Here is a 13,162-nt window from a genome sequence, read left to right on the forward strand (position 1 = left end):
TAGAATGTAGCGGTAAGAGAATTTACTATTATAAATATTGAGTTGGTAAATAGCTTAGTTCGGTATTTACTTCGGTCTCGGAATACTAGTTTATTCTTTTTTATATTCGTATTCATACACAAAGATTTACATCATTTGACGCAATTGTTAAATTTAAACAAATTACACATTTGTTAAATAAGTGTATGCGCACTATTGAAAATCTCAAAGTACTATGTAAGTCGATACAGATCGTAAAAGTTAAGACCCTTTGCTGTTGATGTCAATGAAAGACACATTTAGGTATCACGTTGATGCCACCATAGTTTTGAATATTTCACACCGATAAATCTGTACTTTCCAGTCTGTGAAGAAATTTTTTAATTTAATACCGCACTTTTTGCAGTACATCTCGAATCTGGAAATTCTTCACTACGATATATAACAAAATGAAGACAACTAAACATTACTATTATTATACAGGGTGAGTTTTTTGGCTTGAGGCATCAAAATATCTCAAGAAATACGCATTGTACAAAGAAATGTTCGAGACTAAAACTGTTTGATTTTGATGGGGAAAACTAACCCCGTAAAATTCAACCCTCCACCCCAACCCCTGAGGGCGTGAGGGGTAGTAACTTTGAAATCTCAAATGGAAACCACTATTTTTTATTGCAGATTCAAATTGTCCATGAGAAAATACACAAGTTTTATTCGAAATTTTTTTTTTCGATCGGATACAGATGGCGCTGTAATTCTTAAAAATCAAATTTTTCATGAAGCAGTACGTGTTAAACGGTTCCAAGAGTACGATTTGGAAACTATCGGATTACTTGTTTTTGAATGATCTTTCACATCATGTTCTCAAAGGGGTGAAGTTTATCAAGAAGTGCCAACGACTCGTGAGAACATTATTCAGCGAATCAGAAATGCTTGTGCGAAAATAACACCAGAGACACTTCTCAGTTGTGTACAATCATTCGAAGCGCGGATCAACAAATGCATCGAAGTGGAAGGTCACCATTTTGAGAACTTGATGTGAAAGATCACACAAAAACAAGCAATCCGATAGTTTCCAAATCGTACTCTTGGAACCGTTTAACACGTACTACTTCATGAAAAATTTGATTTTCAATAATTACAGCGCCATTTGTATCCGTTGAAATAGAAATTTCGAATAAAACTTGTGTATTTTCTCATGGACAATTTGAATCTGCAATAAAAAATAGTGGTTTCCATTTGAGATTTCAAAGTTACTACCCCTCACGCCCTCAGGGGTTGGGGTGGAGGGTTGAATTTTACGGGGTTAGTTTTCCCCATCAAAATCAAACAGTTTTAGTCTCGAACATTTCTTTGTACAATGCGTATTTCTTGAGATATTTTGATGTCTCAAGATAAAAAACTCACCCTGTATATATGTCCGCCCAGTATTTTTTAACGTGGCATCCCCAGTAGGTCTATTTCACCGAGAAGAATTATAATAGCCGTAAACGTAGATGACGTAGAGCATGAACTGCTCATCTCTTCTACCGTCTATGGTTTGTCTGTTGTACGCCCGGTTTGTAAGACTGAACGTATACCCGGTCAGTCTCAATCCATCTGAATCTCCTATTGCCTGTGTACATAAGAGAAATATAGATATTCTTACCGCGATTCGTTCTATCTTTTGTTACAGTGGCACGCATTTTTTGCCTAGAACAGCAATCTATGCTTACTGCCTGTACCTACTAATAGCATTTTTCGCACAAGATCAGGCAGAGAAACAATAGCTGAAACGCAAAGGTAAACAGTTAGTAGAATAATCTGGCCTGAATCGTTTCAAACCCTCGTTAGCCTTATTTTTCTGTCGGTAAATGCTTTTGCTGGATCCTGAATAGCTCCGATTATTCATTCAGAAATTACAAAAACATTGCGACCAGTTCAGCTTCTGCATTTTGTTTTCAAAAATCAAACGCCAGGGTCAAAACTAATTCAGATATTCACTAACTTTGATCAATCTAGTTGCAATTTATTTCTATAATCAGTTGTAAGATCACATCATTTTATTAATTTTTCGTAATCAAAATCTATATCCCCTGTGTTAAACACCTGCAATTTTAACGTTATATATTATGCCATCATTGGAAAATATTATCGATTACATTATCAAGCGAGAATGATTTGGATTTTTTCATACCTGTTACTGTTCCGCAACAAACTTATTTGTCCAGCTATTGCTGATGTCTTTCAAGATTCATTAATTAACAGGGTCTTTCAATTCAGAGAATCACTACAATCAATCAACGTTATTGCAGTTTGTTCCCGTAATTAGGTATGATATTTTATCCCGTATTTTATTAACAAGGTAACTTTAAAATCGATCGAGTCAGCATTCCAATTAGACTATAGTTTGAATTCGTTTTATCAGAATGTTAGAAAGAAAACCGCAACAGAAGATTATCGGAGAATTAAAAGTCCGCCCGAGAGCAATCTCAATCTGTCAGTAACGCTGAAGCTAAAGTTGCACGAACGAATGAAATTCGGAGACTGTTTTGACTTTAATAATTCGTTTTTTCACAAGCAACACGTCTACGATTCCGATATCAATTACCGAGTGTGAGTTTCTCGATAGTCACTGACTAAATTACGCCAGGAAAGTGCCAGGCGAGTTGTGCGCAAAGTACTCAGATGCTTATCAAATTCGGCTGAATACAAATATGCGTATAAATAAATGAAGAATGAGTAAATATTGTTATGGACCCATAAATATTTTATCTATCCAGTGAAATATATCGGATTCTTTCTCGATACGATTGATTGGAAACGGTGAATCGTTTGGGTAAACCCAGTTCAGCTTTTCGACGGAGATACAACTAGTAGATGATAGACAATTATTTGCAGCAAATTTTGGACTTACAAGGTTCACCAACTTCTTATTCATGCGAAAGTTTGTGATTTGTTCAATTTCGAGCACTACACTGGCACCTTGCTATGGTAAATATGCTCTGCATTGTCCACTGCTTCCGTGATGCTTGACCGAGGATGTACATCGTAAGTGGTAGGAGAATTCAAACTTCGCCTGACGTCGCATGTTGCGGTAATCCTCTAAACATTTGATCGCTTTGCGCGTAGCTTACGTGGTGTTTTCACCCAGTCGTTGAGACCATAGAGATATCTCGAATATTCCTGTAAATGACGCGTTAGGAGCGTAAGCAACGGCGTAAGCATCCCGTAAACGGATTTGAATCGGTTCTCCAAAGGACGGAAGATAATAATTCTCTCGCCCCTCTGTCGCTCTACTCATGGAATGGCGGCCACGAGAGGGGAAAAATAGCTTGGCGGGTGCGTGCAGCTACCCCCACTCCATGGATAGAGCGGCAGAGAGGGCGGGGCGGGAGAATTGTTGTCTTCAGTTCTTCAAAGAACTAACTTAACTCTCTTCTGAGCGCCGTGCGGCATCAGTCGTTTCCAAGGAATCCGAGCGAGATCACGCGCTCTCAGTATCAGTTCGATATTCAGACCGCGTTGTTCAGGTTGTGATACGTTGTTCGATCAGTGTATTTCCACAATACTAATCTGTGAATAACACATGAGAAGCACTGTGTAGCCTGAAGAAAAACCGAGTTACTGAAACAAAAAACATCCTGCAAACTTTGACAGTGAATTTCGTGTCCCGAGTTTTCATTGTTTTGTGTAACTTCAGATTTCAGTGATGTCTCTCTTTGACTCTGTGCGCCGAGTGTAAATTTTCTTATTTTTTAGCTGATTTTCGGCATATGCGCAGCTGCATTCTTTAGCAAGTTTATTCAGTCGGTTCAAACAGACCAGCTACAGCACAAAAAGCAAGTGTAAAATCGAGTGTTATTGTGGTGCGGATTTTTGGATTATAAGAGATTAGTGAAGATCTGAATTATGTAAAAAGTGCGTCACTTCATCAATAAACCTGAGATCCTGCAAGAACCACTACATGTAAAAGTGTGAAGCAGCCCAGAGTTGAGGTAACAATACTTATTTTAATTATTGATTAATAATTCAAAGTGGTACATATAAAGCCGAACTTTTGTTCTTGAATAACATGCAATGCATAAGTATGAAACTAGACAACAGTAATAATTAATTTGAAAACTGAAATGCCAATTTGCTAAATTAATTCAAGTGTTCTGTTTTGTTTTTCCCAGATTTAAGCAGAGACTTCCGAGTAACTTTTCCATTTCTCGGCAACGTAGGTGAGTTTGCACGTATAGGTTACGGGTATTTCCCTGGGATTCCTCTGTCACGTGGCGTGGCGGTAACAATTGTTACACAAATCTTCGATTTCTTAGCTGCATGGATAGGCTCTTTCGCGATCGCAAAGTGCTTTGACTTTTTAAAGTTAGAAATTTTTCACGTTGCTAAAAATGGAATGAGCATCGCGACAGGTAACCATCGCTTACACGGCACTCGCGAGATCAAATTGTGTTTCGTAAGTGATGTAATAATCTACGTTTGAATTTACCGATGATGTCGTTTAAGTGGTGGGTTCACCTCAGGTTTGAACATATTCAATTCTTCACATTATTCTTAAATCGGCCAAATTCCAAAGTCTGGCATAACGTAACGTAATCAATTTGTATCTTATATATCATTTTTAATTTTTTAACAGCCTACAAGTATTGATCAACTGCAGGTTTAGCTCGCTTAGAAAAATGCTACTTGGCATACAGGATGTTTTTAATCAATTTTACAAAATGTTAATGTACCGATAGTCTGCCAATATTTAATAAAATAATACGTACAATATTAGGGTTGGCGGGATACAACCGCTATACTGTATTCTGAGTAGGCAGACTATGATGCAAAAACATTTTGCTCCCAACAGGTAACCAACGAAAATGTAAGTCAGTGACCACGGCGCAAATGATGAAGACTGATGTGTGTTGGAAAAAATGGAGAATCGTTTAGATCGAATATAGGTAACCGGGTAGGTAGGTGGACGTTTTGGGATGCGTCGCGGGGTTTATGCATGTGTGTGTGAGTCTCCTTTCCGTTGGGCGGTTCCGTTGTGGGAAACAGGCAAGGGTAGGAAGGTCGCGATGTGCCGTGATGTTACAAACTTTTGTAATCTACAGCGTCAAACGATCATAGATATTTTTTTCCCAAAAGACTCCGTATTCGAATCTCTCGACTATCTGTAAGCATTTGAATATTAATGAAATTGAATTTCCTATTTCTTGTCACTGCAACCATTTTTCAATGGTTATTCAATTCAATTATTTAGTCATTACCGATCATTATTCCATTAAATTGATCTCTGTGATCGTTTGAATGGGCAAAACGCATCTCTGGACCATCTATCGCGTTCCGTGGTACGCTAGATGGGGAGAGATGCTGAGCTCGAAGACTTCGCGTCGAAGAGGACCGCCGACCGTCACGCCACACAATAATGCATGCCCTCCTCCAACCTCACTCCCAATTTCGATTTGTAATCTGAGAAGAACAATCCACATAGCAATGTATCTAATTCAAAAAGATGCAGATGTGGATTGGGTTTCTACAGAATTTTTGGGACAAGTCCCAGATAGTACAATTTTTTTGACAGTTTAATCTGTCGCGCCTTTTTGCGCGTAGATTAATCACAACAATTGGACGCAGCTTATTGCGCGTAAATTAATAACGGGAATCAGGCACGATTTTTGCGCATCGATTTTGCAACAGATGTGCTGATCTTTCAGCTCATAGGTCAATTTTTTGACGAATAATAATGTTTTCAGGTCCACGCAGCCTTTTTGCGCGTGGACTTGATACCTTTCAGTTATGAGAGAAAGCGCGGCATTCGAAAACCGGCGCTCATCGCGCCGAAATACTCGTTTAACTGATCATATTATTTTCTCTTTCAGGGCTACAAAACCAATTTTTTAACAAATGCACTGAGAATTATAGATTTTTCAGTCGGAAAAGATATTCACTTTAATAACTCAAAGCAGAAAGCGATGTCAATTCAAAAAATTCAGAATTTTTTGATTCATCAACACAATGAATAATTCAAGTAACGAATATTAGAGCGAATATCATGTCGGATTCGACCCATTTTTTGTCATTGTATGGACTTATGTGATTGTGCTAACCATAACTTCGTCTGTTTAAGTTAATGAAATTTTTTCTTGTCTTAGATAATCACTCCTTTGTCCAATCTAGCTAATCGTGTTTCAGCTAACCAAACTTTTTGTTTGTTTCAGCTAATCAAACTTTCGATCCATTTCAGCTAATCAAACCTTTTGTCTATTTCAGCTCGTAAAACCTTTGTCTGTTTCAGCTAACCAAACTTTTTGTCTGTTTCAGCTAATCAAACCTTTTGTCTGTTTCAGCTAATCAAATTTTCTGTTTCTTTCAGCTAATAAACCTTTTGTCTGTTTCAGCTAATCAAATTTTCTGTTTCTTTCAGCTAATAAACCTTTTGTCTGTTTCAGCTAACCAAACTATTGTCTGTTTCAGCTAACCAAACTATTGTCTGTTTCAGCTAACCAAACTATTGTCTGTTTCAGCTAACCAAATTATTGTCTGTTTCAGCTAACCAAACATTTTGACTGTTTCAGCTAATCTAAACCTCTTGCCTGTTTCAGCTAATCGAATCTTATATCTGTTTCAACTGATTAATTTATCTCTTTTTTCGTCAATAATATTTTTTATTTATCTAAGCTAAGTATATTTTTGCCTGTATCGACATATGTCACTAATTGCATTTTCATCCGTTCCAGGTAACTGAATTTTATTGACTATACTGAAAAGTTAAAGTTTCATTTTTTAGACTTAGGTCTCGTTTAGGTCTGGTTCAGGGTCAGTCATCTTGTTCTCAACGATATATAGATTTAGCGATGTAGTTCAGAATAGTCATGATCACAAAGTGTGGTAAAATTTATTAAGCTCTAATTTTTTTTCAATGGTTTTGTAGCCTTTTATTCTCGAACGTTTTAGTGTCAGTCTTTTTTTCTCGAGTCGCTCATAGGTCATGTTCGGTTTGTATTTCACTGTAGAATTATATAGATCTGTCATATTTTGGAGGTTGTGCTTATTCTCTTACGATTTGTTTCCATTTTCTCAAAGATTTCTGCATCGTCTTCCGATAGGGAAATGACAACGTCATACAGCGATTCGTGTTTTCTATCTTGGTTTAGTTGTTAATTGTTTTGCATATGTACCAGGTTTCCCATTTTAGTGATTATCTCATACCTCATAAGAAAAAAAAACTCCTGCTCGAACATCCAAAGTCAATCACCGTTCGCCTACAAGATAAAAACAATTACTCTTTATCCATAATTAAAACGGTCATCTTTCATCGTTATGTTATAAGGTTACATGAACTGAAAAATTTCGAATACACTGCGAATATACGCGAGAACTAATTGATTGTGAAAAACAATTTACCATATTTAACATGTGAAAAAAGCCATCTGCAATTTTTCGAAGAACGTAAGATCGATCTTGCAAGTATTCTTCGTGGAGTAGGCCTACTGGGGATACCACGTAAAAAAAAACGCGCTAGGTGCTCTACCGCTTTCGGTGGTGTGGAAACGAGCATAAGTGAAATTATTTTCACTGGCTAAATACTAACATATTGTAGTTTTTCAAATGACAATTTTATTCTTGCGTGAATTTAACTCATTGTCAATAAAAATCATGCTTCGATAATGTGTAACGCATGTGCAATCGTAATACCTCAGCGGATAGAGTCGCAATCTAACCAGCTAATATGAGTAAAAGTTGAAAAAAGAATCTTGATCATTTAAGGGGTTATATACAGTTAGAATTTTCAAAAAATCGATTTTTTTTTTATTTTATTTTCTTAATGTACATATATTTAAGAATACACACAGAAAATTTCATATCGTTCCGGTGAATATTTCCGAAGTTACACGCAAATTTGAAAAGGCGTTTCAGAGTGCTTGAAAGTGCAAGGCCGGAGCGAAAGGGTTCACCTGGAACGCTGTCCCTTTTATGCACCTGCCTATCGTAAATGTTCCCTTCTAATATATTTAGATGCGTAAAGCAACAGTGTGTTATTGTTTTTTTTTATACCTGAAAGGTAAATTTTTATTTTTCACTCTCCAAACTTTAAACGCGTTTTTCTCAAAATGGTGTTTACAAAGTCGGTGATCAACATTACTCGAAAACGGCTAAACCGATTGGTCTCAAATTTTAACACGAGCTTCTTAAATATATTTTTTAGTAATTAATCGAAGATTTTTTCTCACCGATAAATATATTTTTTTTTATAAACAATTTAGGGCCGAAATTTTGGTCAAAAATCGATTTCTTTTTTTGAGAAACCGCCACATTGTCAAAAAAATTTATTTTGCTTATTCCTTCGATTAATTACTAGATTTAACATTACTTTAACGAAATCTGTTTGGTTTTTTAATTTCTGAGGATCCAGTTCAAAGATATAGTGATCACCGCAAAACGTCTTTTTTGAGAGGAGCTCCCGGAGATCAGCTGTAGCTCTTTTCCAAATAAATATTTTTACTAATAGTAAGTCTTAAAATACAGTTAAAAGAAAGCATAATATGTGTACAAATTTTCAGATCAATAAATTTGAAAGTTTTCTCAGAAAAAAAATCTGAAAAATTCGCTTTTTTCGGCCTTCTAACTGTATATAACCCCTTAAAAAAACTTTTAAAATTAGTTTTGTGCTAATGATTACCTGAGGTTCATCGGGTTTGTTACAGCATGGACTCAAACATTAGTAACGATCGAGTCTTGCATAATTTCCAAAAAATATTTACAAGTAGTATTTTTGTGTAGAAAGGTTTGGGTTCTCCACTGTAAATAAACTGTATTTATCAAGTTAAGAAATAAAAAAAAGTAATATTCAGTTAAGAAATTATATTTATACGTCAGCTGCATCTTCTTTTGGAATGAAGATACGAGCGTTGACTGAAGATACACATTATTATATTCACTTAACGGTACGAGTTAAGCATTAAACATGTGTACTGAAATTACATAAGGTACATACAGGAACAACTATATATCTCCATCCTTTGATCAATTTCTTCGACTATGTCTCCCATCCTTTTTATCAATTAGAAAAGGTTTCTACCTCGGTTAACAGTAAACCAAGTTTATGTTTATTGTGCATCTATTTAGATAAAAATTTTTTTGTCGATCCGTTGGAGTGAAATTGATATTGCTGAATTTTGCTCAAATAAATTTGCGTAGTTGAAAAATATACGGCGTCCATACGGGGTTATATGAAAATTTCAGTCTGTACCTTTCGTCATTCCATAGGCATAATAATATTCGACTCTGCATTATCTCGATACGTATTTCGCGTCAGAGGGCGTTACTAACAATAAGTCGGGGACAAGAAAAACCCAAGTGAGGCTCTCTCAGGCTCTGCACTCGTTCAACACAAACTCTGGTTGTGACACTCCGTTCATACTCCTCCTGACTTTCCTTGTTCAATGCATGTCACATGAAATACGCACACACACACCATATCTGCAGCTGGCTGTTTCGTGAATCCCTACTGAGTCATATTGTATATTTGACAGTTATTGGATGCATGGATTGGATGGATTTGGGATTTTGGACATGACGCAATTTTGGTAACTAAACAATAAAATAAAGACGTTGGAACGTAGATAAGCCATGGAGAATATGCTAACGTTAGAAGCATGTCTAGTGCGCCTGGGGAAGTCTCGTAATAACAGTTATATCATTTCATTTCTAATAACGACAATAACAACGGTAGTCTAACCTCGAAATTCATTGCATGTATTTTTCCGGGTATACTAGTAATTAATGGCTCGAATCACTGCGTGGTTTATTCTGGTCTTATCAGTTACGTATAATTTAGAGCCATTCTTCTACCATATAAAACTGATGAAACAATAATCTCGGACATAGAAGTAAGTATGTTTCTAGTTAATGTCACAATGAGCGTAAGTACATTTATATTTCTTGATTTAGAAATTTCATGCCGTTATCAACAATACAACAAATACACAACCACTGTGCCTTTATTCCTGACCTTCAAAGTTGCTTCGTCTTGTTGCTCATATTGAAAGCATGTTACAGAACTTGGAACAGTGTGTTATGATTTTTTTCCTTAAAGATTAGCTACATTGATCAGGAAGATTCATTTTGGGTAAAATTAAAGTGGAATTATGGCAAATTGTTTTTCAGATTCCAGTTGAGATTGAAGCCATTGACAAGAATTGATCGAAAAGTGATTACAAAGTGACAATTATTACGCACCATAATGGACAGAACAAGGGTATTAGATTTGTCACGCCCACGACTAGATTCCACGAATGAAGTTATTGACCTGACTGGTGATTCTCCAGTTATGAATTCAGTGCAACCGAGAATTATGCATACTCGTAATACCATGCCAAGACCATTACGAACACCATTATCGCACTACTTGCTGGGACGGTTAGGGACATCTGAAAGTCCACCTAATATGCCAAGAAACATGTCTAACTTTGAAGGACACATACCAATATCTCAGAATAATCTTGAGGATCTAACCAGACCGCCGCGAGATGTTATCAATTTCCAAAGGCGCTTGTTGCCACCCCAGGAGCCAACAAGTCTTCCAAGATTTATGCCTCAGCTTCATCTCTATCCATCTTATACAGAAGGAATTTACACGCCGGATGATCCCTTCATTCAGTGAGTTGTTCTATTCAGTCAGTTCAATAAGTCATTGGCAACGAAACTACGGTATAGACATGTATCTAATCATGTTTTTTCTCAGAACTTACACTTATCTTTATTTTTCACCTCAAAAAGAGTTATATAGTGATCAAAGACAATAAAGTTTTGTGAGAAGTTGGAAGCCATAATTAGTGAATAGTTTGCATAACAACAATCAATACTATTTTTGGGTATTACTTTTACCTTGCTTCTGTTACAGATTCAATAAAGACAAAATTTTTTAGCAGAGCTTTCTAATCAATTATAATTCTGTTCCTTTGCGGTATATGTTGGAATCTTAGTCTTCCAAATTTCAAACCTTCAGATCTCATTGATCATGACAAATATTCGAACTAATTTGATCGTTTTCAGAAAATTAACCCTATGAATTCTTACTATGCATATTGTCCTTAATTCAAAAGTAGGCAAAAAAAATTTGTATCTACGTTATGATCTCGTTAAATTTCTTATCAACAAAGCTAGACATCATTAAATTTCTATCCAGTTCTAATTATCTGTATTATATTCACCATTCATTTTATGGTGTCCAGATTACTTACATTCAATATTTTTATTACAGAGTTATTGACCCAGAAGAACCTCAATCAGCAGTTAATTCAATTGCTAATGAAGAAGAGTTCAGAGACATCAACAGTTCACCACCATTTGAAGAATATAGCACAACTGTACCCTGCATAAATGACTCCTCCAGCGGAGAACAAACTGTTTTAAGTTGCCCAATTTGTTTTGAACCATTATGTGCACAGCAAAAACCAATGACTACAACATGTGGGCATATATTTTGCGCAATGTGCCTGAAAAAGACACTCCACGGATCTAGAAATAAAACTTGTCCTAAATGTAATGCACCCGTTAAGATTAAATCTTGTATCAGACTTTATTTTTGAGTATGTTTGCAGGAATGTAATTATAACATTTAAAGTTGCTTCTGAATGATATTAATTGCTATTTGCAGATCTTTATTGTTATTCGTATTATCTTCATATTGACAAAAAAAAAAAATCTTACAGAGATATAATACAAAATTTTATAATGTACATTAAATCGTAAGTTCATCGTTTCTTCGGTATGAATTTTTTTAGAAATATCTTTTCCGCGGTGCAACAAGAAAAAGGGTATTTCTACCGATCTGATTCATTTAGTTGTAAATAAATTGTTTCTTTCTTGAAATTTTTATGTTTTATAATATACCAAGCTGATCGTAAAAATATAATATGTATACTGCATACGGTACTATTTATGTTTATTAAACTTGAGTTTCTGATTGTATTATAGTGAATCCTGATAAATCTATTACGAAATTCAGCTGAAATGAATACACCACAGTGGCCATTCGTCAGGGAAAACCTTAAAATTAGAGAATTTTTTCCTGTTTTTTTGTGGCCACGATGTACACGCCAAGTGTTACCGAATTTCATGTTGCTTTATTATGACTTGTCTGCTTCTTTTAGTTTTGAGATTAACTCGATTTCATCTTTGAAAGATCATTGCGCGAAGTAAAAGTGTACTAGCATATCCGAACTACAAGTATAATTGCTGATAATTCATATTTTTAAAATATTATTTTATACCTTACAACATCACCTGTCTGTAATTATATCCTAGACTGTGCATTACTAACAATAAATTTAACACGTGAATATTGGTTAATAAATTCCTATACATCAAATTTCGCTACACTTAAATATTTCAAGATTCTTGTACCCAGACGTCTCGAATTTTTGCTAATATATTATAGGTCTGAGAAAAACGGATCGGCATGTGTCCTTGCTGTAAAATGTATGTTTATAAAATTCCTGCGTTGCGTCATATTATATTTGAGCAATAGTGTGGTGTTTGCGCAATGGATCATCAATTAATTGGACACGTATATTGCAATGCGAATTTCGTTATATGCATTTGAAATATAGAGTAGTGCAAATTCATTTCACCTTGACATACTAAACTTCGATTCCACGTCTGCGACCCACATTTGACATCTATTTCAGTAAATGGAAAAATATCTCACAATCAAACGTATTGAGAAAAGATAATACCACCTGACCTTCGTCGAATGTAATTTTTCAATTGACTGAATTTGGCAAATTTCTAGCCAACGATTGTAATGATAATGAATCCTGTTGTATCGATAATTTTTTAATACTCAAATTGACTGATCAGCTTCAGTTCGTTGGACTTCGAACTGGATTTATCGGCATCAGATCGATACTATTTTCTCGACTAAATTTATTTCAATATCGAACTGAGATTCGGACGAGATTAACAAGATATTAATCTCATCGACTAGATTTCGGGTAACAAAAGGAGGAGGATGTAGAAAATCACATTTTCTTCGTGCTGACAAGCATTGCAATAATCTTCCAACCAATAAACTGCAGATTCAATCTGATTTAATTGATGTCAATGTTCCGTTGTATATACCACCTTCGATTCATATTCTATAATCGTCTTATTATTACCAGACGCAAAGGAGATAAGAGTTCTTCGTTTTTGCCACTCACCG

The 13,162-nt window shown here is 35.5% G+C and overlaps 1 protein-coding gene and 1 long non-coding RNA gene across 3 annotated transcripts; one reads left to right on the forward strand and one right to left on the reverse strand.

The window, feature by feature from the left end:
• Positions 1-483: 483 nt before the first annotated feature.
• LOC124187780 lies at positions 484-3,230 on the reverse strand. Its single transcript, XR_006872187.1, has 2 exons — positions 2,876-3,230; positions 484-1,594 (listed from the first exon to the last, which is right to left on the reverse strand). It is a non-coding gene; the product is annotated as an uncharacterized LOC124187780 (long non-coding RNA).
• Positions 3,231-9,329: 6,099 nt separating this feature from the next.
• Positions 9,330-11,804, forward strand: LOC124174474. Of its 2 annotated transcripts, none has more exons than XM_046553669.1 (3): positions 9,330-9,542; positions 10,123-10,614; positions 11,219-11,804. In XM_046553669.1, exons 2-3 carry the CDS (start codon positions 10,199-10,201, stop codon positions 11,544-11,546), a joined length of 744 nt encoding a protein of 247 aa, XP_046409625.1. In that variant the 5' UTR covers positions 9,330-9,542; positions 10,123-10,198; the 3' UTR covers positions 11,547-11,804. The 2 variants fall into 2 exon arrangements, with proteins under 2 accessions (XP_046409625.1, XP_046409626.1); XM_046553670.1 differs by lacking the exon at positions 9,330-9,542 and adding an exon at positions 9,563-9,845.
• Positions 11,805-13,162: the final 1,358 nt, after the last annotated feature.

This window comes from Neodiprion fabricii, chromosome 1 (genome assembly GCF_021155785.1).
Source record: "Neodiprion fabricii isolate iyNeoFabr1 chromosome 1, iyNeoFabr1.1, whole genome shotgun sequence".
NCBI classification, from domain to species: domain Eukaryota; kingdom Metazoa; phylum Arthropoda; class Insecta; order Hymenoptera; family Diprionidae; genus Neodiprion; species Neodiprion fabricii.

Bases quoted from the DNA above. Each gene is read 5' to 3' on its own strand.
- LOC124174474 (XM_046553669.1), top strand. From the start codon at position 10,199: ATGGACAGAACAAGGGTATTAGATTTGTCACGCCCACGACTAGATTCC. The intron at 10,615-11,218 runs GTGAGTTGTTCT...TTTTTATTACAG, and splicing joins CCGGATGATCCCTTCATTCA to AGTTATTGACCCAGAAGAAC.